General features: G+C 43.5%; 1 protein-coding gene across 1 annotated transcript in view; it reads right to left on the minus strand.

The window, feature by feature from the left end:
* The window catches only part of IL12RB1 (interleukin 12 receptor subunit beta 1), a 38,329-nt gene extending 25,537 nt beyond the window's left edge, over positions 1-12,792 (minus strand). The window contains exons 1-2 of the mRNA XM_036741334.1: positions 12,738-12,792; positions 4,703-4,894 (exon numbers count right to left, since the gene is read on the minus strand). Coding sequence (XP_036597229.1) covers positions 4,703-4,745 — 43 coding nt within the window. The 5' untranslated portion in view covers positions 4,746-4,894; positions 12,738-12,792. The remainder of the gene's footprint in view (positions 1-4,702; positions 4,895-12,737) is intronic.
* Positions 12,793-13,482: the final 690 nt, after the last annotated feature.

Consider the following 13,482-nt stretch of genomic DNA (forward strand, 5'->3'; position numbering starts at 1 on the left):
CTACCCCCCATGGGACCCCATGGGGCAGAGGGAGCTGGCCGTTCCCTATAAACCCAGGGGTCAGAATGGCTAGCTGTGGGACCATGGGAAAATATCTCAGCTTGTCTGAACTTCAGTTTGCTCACCTGTAAAGTAAGGTTAATAACAGCACCCCTGCTACCTACCAGAATGGAGCTGGAGGGAATCATGAGACCATGCCAACTGCGCATAATACAGATTTATGTGACACACCCTCAGCTGGGCCATCGTTGCTGCAGCAAAGCAATCCTATTGCATCTCCCTAATCGATCCACTACTCCACTCAACCCTGAAGCACCTGAAACCCTTTCAACAGTCCTCAAGCCCCCAAAGGCCCTTCCTCCCAGCTGAGGACCTTGTCTCATACTTTACCAAAAAAATCAAGGTCATCCACTGAGAGTGCCCTCCTCCTCCTGACCTCGCCTCCCTCTGATGCTTTCTGCTATCTCTTCCTTCACCCCTTTCTAAATGAAAAGCCCTCTCCATACACAAGCAATCCCATCCCATCCCATCTTCTCCAGCAGACTACCCCTCTGTCATCCTCCCTCTATCACTAATCTTCAACCTCTCCTTATTCACTGGCCCCTTCCCTCCTGCCTATGTATCTCCCCCAAGCTCAAAAAACCCTCATTTGATCCGTCCATCCCCATTAGCTCTCGTCCTATATCTCATCTCCCTTTTGTGGTGAAATGAGAAAACCAGCCACAATCCACTTCCTCTCCTCTCATTCTCTCCTAAACTCTCAGCAGTCTGACATCCCACGTCCTGATTCAACACAAACTGTCCTTTCCAAAGTTACCAAAGATCTCTTAATTGCCAAATCGAATGACTTTTTCTCAGTCCTCATCCCTCTTGGCTTCTCTGCAGCCAGTCCTTAGATACTCATGCCTCTTCCTGTCTGACCTCTCCTTCTAAGTCTCCTTTGCTGGGTCTTCATCCGAGTCATGCCCACTGACCATGGGTGCACCCCATGGGTAGAATATTTTTCCATCCACATGTCTGCTTGTTCTCCTCTATCAAAGAGACATTCATTATAAGATACATCAGTAAGAGTTGAGAGAGCACAATAAATACCCAGGCTCTTGATACTCCCTAGCTATGTGACCAGTTTCCTCAATGCATAGATGAAGTTCTAGGTCCCAAAGTCCTTCTCATCTCTGTCTATGAACCTATTATTGTATGCTAGATCCAAACTGAACTCACCATTACTCTCAAACATGCTGGCAATTTCCCCCTCTCTGGACCTTTGCTCATGCAGTTCCCTCTTCCTGGAAGGCCTTCTCCCCATTCTCACCTTTGCCCGTTGACACGCTCCCCTTTCTTCCAAGTCTCTATCCTGGTTCCTCTTTTCTTCCTTCATTCCACCTTCCCCGGTGTTCTCAAGGTGAGCTCCCAAGGCTTCAATGATCATCTCGATGCTCATGATTCCCAGATCTATCCATGCAGCCCTAACTGCCAGTCTCACATCACCAATTACCTATTGGACATTTGGAACCGGATGTCCCCTACACATCTTAAACTCAGTATCCCTTCCTACTTCTCAGTAAGTGTTGAGGGCACCACCATACTCCCAGTCACCCAGGCTTTCAGCCTTGTTCCTTGTCATCCTTGGCACTCTGTCCTACCCAGCATATCAAATCAGTTACCAACTCTTGTCACTTCTACCAGGACAACATCTTTGCTGACTGGTCCTCCTACCCCAAGGCTCTCTTCCATGCAGCTACCTATGTCATCTTCCTAAAAGAATCATGTCCCCACCACCACCCTCCCCACCCTCAGAATCAAAGAGAGACTCTTCGGGTTGATTTTTAAAGCCCTTTCTATCTAGGTTCCTTTCCGGTCTTTGTTCTACCCTGAGTACTCTAAAATTCTTGGCGTTCCTCGGAGAGGACACTCCTGACTCCAGGCATCAGCCCTGGCTGACATTGTGTCCCTCCTCCCCTCTGGCTCCTGCCTTCCCCCATTTCCTTCAAGATTCAGCTCAAATAGCATGCTCTGCAAGAAGCTTTTCCTGGTCCCTCTGGTTGCTGCTGTCTTTTCTCCGAGATTTTTGTTGTTGTTCAGTCATTTCAGTTGTGTTCAAATCCTTGTGACCCCGTTTGGGGTTTTCTTGGCAGAGATACTGGAGTGGTTTGCCATTTCCTTCTCTAATTCATTTTACAACTGAGGAAACTGAGGCAAACAGGGAGAAGTGACTTGCCCAGGGTCACACAGTTAAGTAGTATCTGAGACCGGATTTGAACTCAGGGAGATAAGTCTTCCTGACTTCAGGTTCAGCACTCTATCCACTGCACTGCCCAGCTGCCCTCTCTCTGCGATTACCTCCTGTTTATACACCTCCTTCTACCCTGGAACTTATAACCATTTACATTTATCTTGTACACACATATCTTTTTGTATACTGCCTCCTCCATGAGAATGTGAGCTCCTTACAGACAGGGACCTCCTTTGCCTTTCCTTGGATCCCAGTGCTTAGCACAATGCCTGGTATGTAGTAGGTGTTTAATAAATGCTTGTTGACCAACTGACTGACTGAACTGACAAGGCAGTTGTGAGAAAAGTGCTTTTCAAACCTTTATCTCCAATGAACGTGAATTAAACCCCTACTGTGTGCAGAGTACTGGGCTAAGAACTGATGTCAAGCTTGGATAAGACACAGATTACCGAAAGAAGGAATACCTGAGCTATACTTTGAAGGAAGCACCGTTTTCTATAAGGCAGAGGTGAGGAGGAAGTGCATTCCAGATATGGGAGACCAGCTGTGCAAAGGTATGGAGATGAGAGATAGAATTTGTATATGGGGAACAGCACATGGACCAGTTTGGCTGGAACCTCAAGAGGGTAAAATAAGGCGGGAAAGGGAGGTGAGAGCCACATTGAAAAGGATTTAAAATGCCACACTGTGATGGGAAGTGCCTTCCCCAGCCCAGCCCAATTGGTTCCCAAGCTCATTAATATAGCTGATTGAACTCTGATCCCTGACTTTCCACCAGGGGGTCTTCTCAGTTCCTCCATTTGTCCATAAGGTCAAGCATCCTGAGCCCCCGGGTTTCTCTGGGCACTTGCAGTACACCCCGAGAGCCCACACATTCACATCCTGTTTCCTGTTTGCAACTGACTTTCCTTGACCTCCGATGAGAGCCCCCTCCCCCAATGCCTCCACATAGCACCAGGGCCCTAAAACATGGGTGGAGGCTGAGCGAAGTGTGACCAGAAGCCTCCTTCCTGAGCCAGCCTCTTCCTGGTCATAGATCGGTCACAGAGGAATCAATCTATATACCAGATGCCCCCAGTGCAGATGTTGCCCCTGGAAGAGCAACCCCAAAGGATGCTTCAAAAAACAACTGCTCCACCTCCCTCTTTTCTTTGTAGAAGTGGGAATGCAATGTTGCAGAGTATTAGACTCAACTGACACCCCTCCCCCCAATTTTAGAGGTAAGGTAACTGAGGCCCAGAGAGGTTGTGATTCGCCCAGGGTCACACAGCTGGTGTCTAAGATAGGATTTGAATCCAGGTCTTTCTGGCTCTAAGGCCGGTACCCTATCTACTATACCATACCATACTGCTTCTCAAAAGGCAAATCTATCAGGAATTGGATGCGGAATCTGAGACACCAGGTGGGGGAATGACTTCCTCAATGTCTCACAGTTAGCAAGTGAAAGAGTCTGGATTTGAATCCAAGGCTTAGTTCTAACTCCAGGTCAAATGCTATGATCACTGGAGATCATTTCTTCCATTCCGGAATCCATCTGCCCAAAAGCCTCAAATGTGCCCTTCAGAAGAACCTTTTTTCTGGATAGCGCAAGGCTGAAAAATCCTTAGTCCCCTTTCCCTCTCATTTTTCTGGACTCCATAGAAATCCTACCCTTAGACCTAGAATTGACTGAGTCACTGCTTTCTTTATATTTGCTGTATCCCTGAGACATCCCAGTCCCAGCAAGAGCCCACCCAGAAATCTGAGCTCTGCCATAGATTCACTATGTAACTATGGACAGTGCCCAGTCTGGGCCTCAATTTCCCCATTTGTAAAATGAAAAAGTTGGACTGTATGGTCTCAAAGGTCCCTCCCCATTCTCAAAATACCTCTCAGATATAGATTTAAGTGAGCAAAGTCATTTCCCAAGCTAGAATGAAGTTCAGATTCTCGGTCCTGGAATGCACTGTCCTCTCTAGACTTCCCCCAGATTATCTTTGCATCCATATGCCTCCTTGTTCTTCTATATCAAGAGGCATTATAGGATACATCAGAGTGGGAGTTGAGAGGGCACAATCAATGCCCAGGCTCCTGGCCCTTACTAGCTGTGTGACCTGTTTCCTCAGTGTAAAATGAGAGTTAGACAAAGCTCTAGGTCCCAAAGTCCTTCCCATCTCAGTCTATGAACCTACTGTATGCTCGAGCCAAACTGGACAACTCACTACTGCTCCCAAAAGTGCTGGCAATTTTCCCCTCACCAGCCCTTTGCTTATGCAATTCCCTCTGCTTGGAATGCCTTCTCCCCATTCTCCCCTTTGCCTGTTGACACCCTCCCTTTTCTTCCAAGTCCACCTCCTCCAGGATGTTTTTCAAGATCCCCCCCCTCGCCCCAAGCTTTTGGCAGAGGAAGTTTCCTATCCTTTGTGTTTTCAAAAACAGGAAAAAAATATACAGGTGTAACAGCTACTCTCTCCCCTCAAGTGAACTCACCCCTTTGAACCAAGACAGCAAGAATGAGAAGTAACCAAGACATCCTCTCCCTGTGGGGCCCGAAAGCAGAGGCTGGTGTCTTTCTGCCCAGGTGGGGCCTCTGAGGTCCGCTTGATGAGGGGCCTTATCTCAGACCAGCCTGGGAGGAGCCCACAGGATCAGCCGTAGCAGTCCACAAGGTCAGCTGTACTTCTGTAGAGATGAACCAGGAGTTGCTGGGGCCCAACCCAAATGCATGTTGCAACCGTGCATGGGAGAGAACAAGTGAGAAAAGGCAACATCAAACATCCCTCCCTCTTTTAGTCAAAGTAAAACTGAAAGAAAGCGTGTCAAGGCAGCAGGCGAGAGGGCCCCACGTTACCCACCAGCCATGGGCAAAGCCACAGGGCTACCACATGGGGAGTGATTGGGAGCACTGAAGGCCAGGGCACCAACAGCATGCCGATTCTGATTAGCCATTGAGTCACCAGCCTGCTGGAGTCACTGAGGGAGGCGCACTATCAAGAGAAACCGGAGATTTCCAAGAAAGGAAACAAACATTGATTAAATACATACTGTGTGCCAGGTATTGTGCTAAGACATTTTGCAAATATTGTCTCATTTGATCTCCATCACAACCCTGGGAGGTAGGTGCTATTATGATCCCCAACTTTACAGTGGAGGAAACTGAGGCAGACAAAAAAGAAGCAACATATCCAGAGTCACACAGCTAGTAAGTTTCTGAGGTAGGATTTAAACTCAGGTTTTCTGGACTTGAGGCCTAGCACTCTGTCCATTGCGCCACCTAGCTGTCAAGGAAGCTCTAAAAAGAAGATTCTCTAACCCAGGGAGCTATCATGGCTACAAGGCAGCTGCAAAAAGAACCCTGGAGCCTTGAATTTGAGTCTTGGTTCTAGAACTTACTGGACTTTATCAAGTTACTCCCCTTTCTGGGTCTCAGTTTCCCCTGATGTAAAACATAGGATCTGATTTTTGTAGTGACAAAGAACCAGAAACTAAGAGATGGCCCATTAATTGGTGAATGGCTAAACAACTGTGATATATGAAGGTAATGGAATACTATTTTACTGAAAAAGTGATGAAAATGATGGTTTCAAAGAAACCTGGTAAGACTTGTATGAACTGATGCACAGAGAAGTGAGTAGAACTAGGAGCGCAGCTTATATAACAAGAAGATTAATCAGTTTGGAAAGTTCTAAGAACTTGGATCAATGCAGTGACCAGCTGTGACTCCAGAGGACCCAGGAAGAAGGTCAGAGAACTAATAGCCAAAATTTGGAACAAAACGTGCGTGGGGGACATGGCCAAGGCAGGAATTTGTTCTGCTTGCCAATGCATATTGGCTACAAGAGTTTTGTTTTTCTCTGTTTTCTTTTCTTTCTTTCTTTCCTCATTCATTCTTTCTTTCTTTCTTTCTTTCTTTTCTTTCTTCCATCCTTTTTTCTTTCTTTTTTCTTTCTTTCCTTCCTTCCTCCTTCCTTCCTTCCTTTCTTTCTTTCATCCTTCCATTCTTCCTTCTTTGTCTCCTTCTTCCATCCATCCTTCCTTCCTTCTTTTCCTTCCTAGTGACTCAGTGACCAATCAGCCTGCTATCAATGCCCTAGCCCTCAGTGCTCCAAATCACTTACCATGTGGTGGCGCTGTGGTTTTGCCCATGGCTGGTGGGAACATGGGGCCCACTCACCTGCTGCTTTCTTTATTGCTATCCTTCTCTCTTTCTCTCTTTCTTTCTTCCTTCCTTTCTTTCTTTCTTTCCTTCTTTCTTTCTTCCTCCCCCTCTCTTCTTGCTTTTTTTCCTTCCTGCCCTCCTTTCTTCTTCCTTTTCTTCCTTCTTTCCTCCTCCTCCTTCTCTTCCTTCTTCTCCTCCTTCTCCTTCTTCTCCTTCTTCTTCTTCTCCTCCTTCTCTTTCTCCTTCTTCTCCTTCTCTTTCTCCCCCTCCCCCTCCTCCTCCTCCTTCTCCTCCTTCTCTTCCTTCTTCTCCTCCTTCTTCTCCTTCTCCTTCTCCTCCTCCTCCTCCTTCCTCCCTCTCTCTCTCTCTCTCTCTCTCTCTCTCTCTCTCTCTCTCTCTCTTTCACTCTCTCCCCTTCCTGTATGGGAGGGGGAAGGTGGGAGGGATAAAAAACATGTTGTTTGATAATTGAAAAAACCAATGTAAAACATAGACATAACTAATGATTGAAGGTGAATGCTGTGAAAACATAATGCCCAAGCATAGCCCTGGGGAAGAAATGTGAGAGGGTCCCTCCCAGGCTCCTTCCTGCTGCTTCACAGGAGGAACACAGGATATAATGTAAGACTTTTTTGCTGAGTTGGTTAGTTTTGCTAAACTGTTTTTTTTCTTTGACTAGAGGCAATGAGGTGGCTCAGTGGATACAGCACAGGGCCTGGAGTCACAAGAGACCTGAATTCAAATTCTGCCTCAGGAACTTCCTAGCTGTGCCACCCTTAGTTTACTCTGCCTTAGTTTACTCATCTGTAAAATGGAGACAATGGCAGCACTTACCCTGTAGGGCTGTTCTGAGGATCAAAGGAGGTAATGATTGTGAAGTGCTTAGCATGGTGCTTGGCACACAACAGGTCCTGAATCAATGTTTCTCTCCTTCCCTCCTTTTTATTCTTCATTCTAAGGGACTGGGGGCGGGGGGAGCAGGAGGGAAGAGGGAAATACAGATGTGGTAAAAACAAAAGATAGCAAAAAACTATATTGAAAGGAAATAAAAGAGCTGATAGTAAAGGTCTGGGAAAACAGACAATAAAACGTGCCTCCTTCACCATGGCAAAGAGGTGGTGAACCATGGAAATAGAATACTATATACATTGCCAGATGCAGTTGTTGAGTTTTTGTTTAATTGTTTGTTGTTGTGATAGACTGTGAATGACTGTGATAGACAAAAATATCAATAATAATATATATATTTAAAAATAAGGTCTTTAGTTCCTTCCAAGTCTGACGTTTGATGTCATTATTATTAATGATAATAGTAATAATAATTATGATTGACATGACTATATGGCTGTGCTGAGAAAGAGCACAGAATGCATGCCCAGCTCAATGGGAGGTGCTCTAGTCTAGCAAGTGAGGGATCCCCTAATTAATCCCATTACAGCTACAAATAATAATAACAGCTAAATTTCTGTGATACCCATCATCTCATTTGTTAATCATCACAAAAACCTTGGGAGGTAGGTGCTCTGGTTTCCCCCCATTTTAGAAGATGAGGAAACTGAGGTTCGGTTTCCTTGCCCAGGATCATTCAGTGAAGTAAATATTGGAATTCCAGAATCTCTAAAAGATCTAAACTTTAGTGAATGAAGAGATACCCAAAAGGCATGAGCAGGTGGCATCATGATGCTGATGGAGACTTTTAAGTATGGCACAACATCAAAGACTTGTCCAGTAAGTGTATCACGCAGGAAACTGAAGGGTTGGTGATGGAGCAAAGCAAAGAGGAGCAGGCAGACAGTCTGAGCACAACCAGCACAGGGCCCAAAATCATGTTAAGAGACCAAGGGGAAGGATGGCTGCCAGCACACTGGGGAGATTGTCCATGAAAGAATCTGAGGAGTAGAAAAGATGGAAAGGCATTGCTACCTGCACTCTTGGAGGGTCTACTCACAATGGTGGGATTGCAGCTTCCCCAAAGATTGAAACTGGGGTGACATGATGAGAATTTATATTTCTATAGTGCCTTGAGGCTTACAAAATATTGTCTTCACAGAAAACTTGTAAGGTGGGCTTCACTCTAAAGATAAGAAAAGTGAGGATCAGAGAGTGGAAGGGACTTGTCCTGGGTCATTTCGTTCATTCATTTACCTCTTTTGTAAAGAAAGGGTTGACCTGAGACTAAAAATAAAGACTTCCAATTGTGACCATCAGAGCTCTTTATATTATGGTCTCAGACCCCTCCCAGCTCTGACATCTTATGTTCTAAGGGCCCTCCCCCCTGACACTCTGTGTTCCAAGGGCCCTCCCAGCCCTGACACTCTGTTCTAAGGGCTCTCCCAGCTCTCACATTTTGTGACTCTGACATTCTGTGTTCTAAGGGCCCTCCCAGCTGTGACATCCTGTGTTCTAAGGGCCCTCCCAGTCTTGACCTTCTGTGAGACCAAAGCCAGGGGGAGCCTTCAGGGCTCTATTCTGGAGGCAGCAAGAGCAGAGATTTTCCACCCCAGCAAAAAGTCCCAAGTTGGTCAGAAAGGCCCAGGGTGGAGACCTTGGAAACCCCAGGGAATAACAGTCATCAATATGTAGCAACAAGTACTCAGAATGAAAAATCAGAGCCACCCAGATACTCTAAGGTCATTAGCACCCAGTCCTGAAATGTCACAAAGGGCTCTAGAGGTGGTATTCTGAATCTCAAAGGTCTAAGAGACTCTAGCCCTGCCCCTTGCCCTCAGCCGAAGGTAGAGGTCTACATAAGAACACAGGTGGCTCAGGGTAAGACCAGGCAGGGCAAAGCCCCTTTACCCAAAAGTGCAGCCAGGAGCAGAGTCTGACCCATAAATGAAGCCCTAGTACACGAACTGAATCTGGAGAGATGGGTAAACCAAGAAGACATTGACCAATATGAAAAAAAGAGATATCCCAAAAGAAAGAGTAATTCCATAACAACGATAAGAAATGACTCAGGGGGAAAAATAAATGACACAACTAATACAGAATGAAGTAAGCAGAGACAAGAAAACAATATACATGACTACAGTAATGAAAAGGAAAAGAACAACCACCACACAATAATCAAAAGTGAATGCTGTAAATTACAAAGAAAAAGCCTGGCTTCAAAGAAGAGCCAGAAGAAGACACTCCCACCCTATACTTGTGTGAGGTCCACAAGTGGTGAACACTGCCTTTATTTTCAGATTTTTGTCTATGAATTGATCAGTTTTGCTGATTTTTTTACACTTCTTCCTCTATTTTTTTTCTTTAATGAAACATCTGTTATTCGGATGGTTCTCTGAGAAGTGGGAGAGGAGGGATACTGGGGAAAATTTTGGAGATATAGCAACAAAATATAGAAATAAAAATCCACCATAAAGAATGAATGAAGAAAGAGAATTAAAAAAAAAGAAAGAAAATTCCTGGAAGAAAAAATTGGAAGGAGAATAAATGATTTATAATAGAAAGTGGTAAACTTTACCCAAGAAATGGACTCCCCCAAAACTACAATAGACCAAATAGAAATCAATGACTCCATGACGCAGCAAGAAGTATTAGAACAAAATTGAAAAATTGAAAAAAAGAAAATGGAAGATGTCTAGTATAAAAAAGAATCAACCTGAAAAATAGGTTAAGGAGAGATAATTTATGAATTAGGAGACTCCATGAAAATCATAATTAAAAAAAAACAACCTGAAAACTATACTTCAGAAAAATCATAAATGCCAACTACCTAGATCTCTTAGAAGCAGACAGCAAGGCGAAGATTGAAAGAATCCACCAAACACCTTCTGAAAGGAAACTCAGAAGTAAGACCACCAAGAATGTCGTAACCTAAATCTAGAGCTCCCACAAAAGCATTTCAGGTACCAAAGAACCACAGTCAGGGTCACACAAGACCTAGAAGCTTATAGACTAAACCAGGAGTTGATACACTACATCCAGCTTGAGGATCATAGTCAGCCATCTGTTTTTGTATGTTCTAAGAATGGTTTTTGCATTTTCAAGTGTGTTTTGAAAAGCATTTAAACACTCATTTAAAAATATTTAAACAATTTCACTATTTACATAATAATTATTAATAATTTATATAATTATATAAGTATATAACTTAAATAATTTAACCACTTTAAATAATTTAAATGAGTTTTTAAACACTTTACATAAATACTTATTTAAATAGGTATTTAAACACATGTTAAAATCTCAAAGCTCGTAGACCTCAGGAAGTCTAGGAATCGAACCTTCCAAAAGGCTTAATAGATATAGGCTCATACCCCAGGATAATTTACCCCGAAAGCTGAATGTAAGGGGAGTTCAAGAAACAGATCTTTGGTAGACTAGAGGACTTTCAAGCATTTCTGATGAAAAGATCAGAGTTAAGTAAGAAAATTGGAAAACAAGCACAAGAGACCATAGAAACCCAGAAAGGCACATTGATTTCAGTGAGTTGGAAGGAGTTGTATGAACATGCTCTAATGCTAACATTCTAATAGGGAGAGAAGAAACAAGTATCCTCAAAATGCACTGAGGGAGTTAAATAAAAAGGGAGGGCCTGGGGATGGGTTGGTTCTGTTCTGAGGCATTTCAGAAGAGAAAGAGAAGGGAGGGAAAAGGAATATATTATTGTAGTAGAATATAGAAATGTAGAATGTAGGAATGAGAAAGAAGTGGGTAGAACTTGGCTATTTCTCATCATTGGGTTGAGTGTAAAGTAGAGGATCCAAAGATGGGGAAGAGAGAGGGTATCCAATGAAACTCATTCTTTATCTGAAACAAAGGGGAGTTGGGCATACATACATATAAACACATATACATAAATCATTTGGTATAGAAATGCATCGGATTCAACAAGGAAACAAACAGGGATTGGGGAGGAAGGTGACAAGCTTCCTCTTAAACTAGACTCCAAGGGGGTCCCAATAAGTTAGAAATGGCTAAACAAATTATTGGGGCAGCTAGATGGCACAGAGGTTAAAATGAACACCTGACTCATCTTCCTGAGTTCAAATCTGGCCTCCGACACTAACTGTGTGACCCTGGGCAAGTCATTTAACCCTGTCTGCCTCAGTTTCTTCATCTGTAAAATGAGCTGGAGAAGGAAAGGCAAACCACTCCAGTATCTCTGCCAAGAAAGCTTCAAATGGGGTCATGAAGAGTTGGACATGACTGAACTATGGCATGGGAATATACTATAAACTCATGCAAAGTGAAAGGAGCAGAAACAGGAGAACAATTTATATGAGGAAAATAACATGGAAAAAAAATACATCTTTGAAAGACTTCTGAACTCCATGCAAATAGAACAACCAACCAGAAGATCTATGGTGATGCATATTACCCACCTCCTCACCGAGAGGTAATGAACACAGGATACAGAGACACATTTTTGGACGTGGCCATTATATAGACGTACTTTGCTTGGCCACAATGTCTACTGTAAAATTTTTTTCTTTCTCTTGATCTTTTAAATTGGAGGGACAAGAGTTGGGGGAGATAGAGATGCTAATAATGCGCTCAAAAAAACAAAGGCCATTGAAATATTTGTTTAAATGCCCAGAAGAGACCAGAACAAAACACAGAGAAGCAAGACAGTTATGAAAGTATTGTGTAGAATTCATCATAAAATACTTTATTTTAAAAGGCAAACGGTATGAAACAGAGCTTCATGATTTCATATGCAATCCTCTATTTGTGCTCTGCCATGTACATGGAGAATTTTTGGTGTTTAAGTTCAGAGTAATGATAATTAAAACAGCATCAATATCTAACACTTCTATAGCACTTTAAGGTTCACAAAATGCTGAAATGTTATCTCATGTGATCCTCACGACGCTGGGTAGAAGGTTACATTATGATCCCTTTTTAACCAATAAGGAAAAACCTGTGGCAGACAGAGGTTAAGTGCCTTGCCCAGGATCATACAGCCAATAATAATACTAGCTAATATAACATTTATGTAGCTCTTACTATGTGCCAGGCACTGTGCTAAGCACTTTACAATTATGTCCTTTGGTCCTCATAACCACCCTGGGAGCCACGTGCTACTTTGATCCCCATTTTACAGTTGAGGAAACTGAGGCAGATTAAGTGTCTTGCTGTATCAGCAAGGCAATAATCAACACTGACAATAATTGTGAATATGCCTGTGTAGTTCCGTATCACAAAATATAAGAAACTCTCCATATAGAAGAAGTAAAACATTTATTCAGACACCAGAGAACCAATAAATCCAACCCATCCAAGCAGCAAGCAAATCCCAGAAACAGTAAGCCCACTTCATCGTAACATCAAGGAACTTAAGACACAATAACACAGCAGGGAGCCAAGCCATACCATAACCTCCCCCTCTGCTGGGGCCTTCCCACAAGCACTCACCGACAAATACCAGCTGACTGCTTGCCTACCTCCTCCCCTCCTGCAGCTCTAACTCCCTCTGAGCATTTCCTACTCCATCCTTCCAGTTCCACCGGAAGCAAGCTCCTCCCACCACATGTAACTTAGGCTTCTGATGAGGTAATCAGGTCACATGGGCCTATTAATGGGTGGGGAAGATCTTTAAATTTAAATTACCATTATACTTGCCCAGGGTCACACAGCTAGTAAGTGTCTGAGGCCGGATTTGAACTCAGGTGTTTCTGACTGCGGGTCCAGCACTCTATACACTGTGCCACATAGATAAGATAAAATAAGAATAATAGGATATATATATATATATATGAATATAAGAATAAAATGACATGTTGAGGTGAGGAGAAGGGAGAGATGGGGAGAAAATTTGGACCTCAAAATCTTGTGGAAGTGAATGTTGAAAACTAAAAATAAATTTTCAAAAAAGGATAAAATGATATAATTTTTAAAAATTAATTTTAAAAATCCCTTCCAACTCTCATCTTGTGTTCTAAGGGCCTTCCTAGCCCCGACACCCTCTATTCTAAGGGCCTTCCCAGATCTGACACATGTTCTAAGGGCCCCCCCAGCTCTGACATCCTGTGTTTTAAGGGACCTCTCAGCTCTGACCTTTCTGTGTCCTACCACTGGTCACCAGGAGAGGGCAGTCTATTCAGCTCACTGAGCCCGAAGGCCGCATTTTTGCTGATGTTTCAGCAAATATTTTTAAAGT

Source organism: Trichosurus vulpecula, chromosome 1 (assembly GCF_011100635.1).
Source record: "Trichosurus vulpecula isolate mTriVul1 chromosome 1, mTriVul1.pri, whole genome shotgun sequence".
Lineage (NCBI taxonomy): Eukaryota > Metazoa > Chordata > Mammalia > Diprotodontia > Phalangeridae > Trichosurus > Trichosurus vulpecula.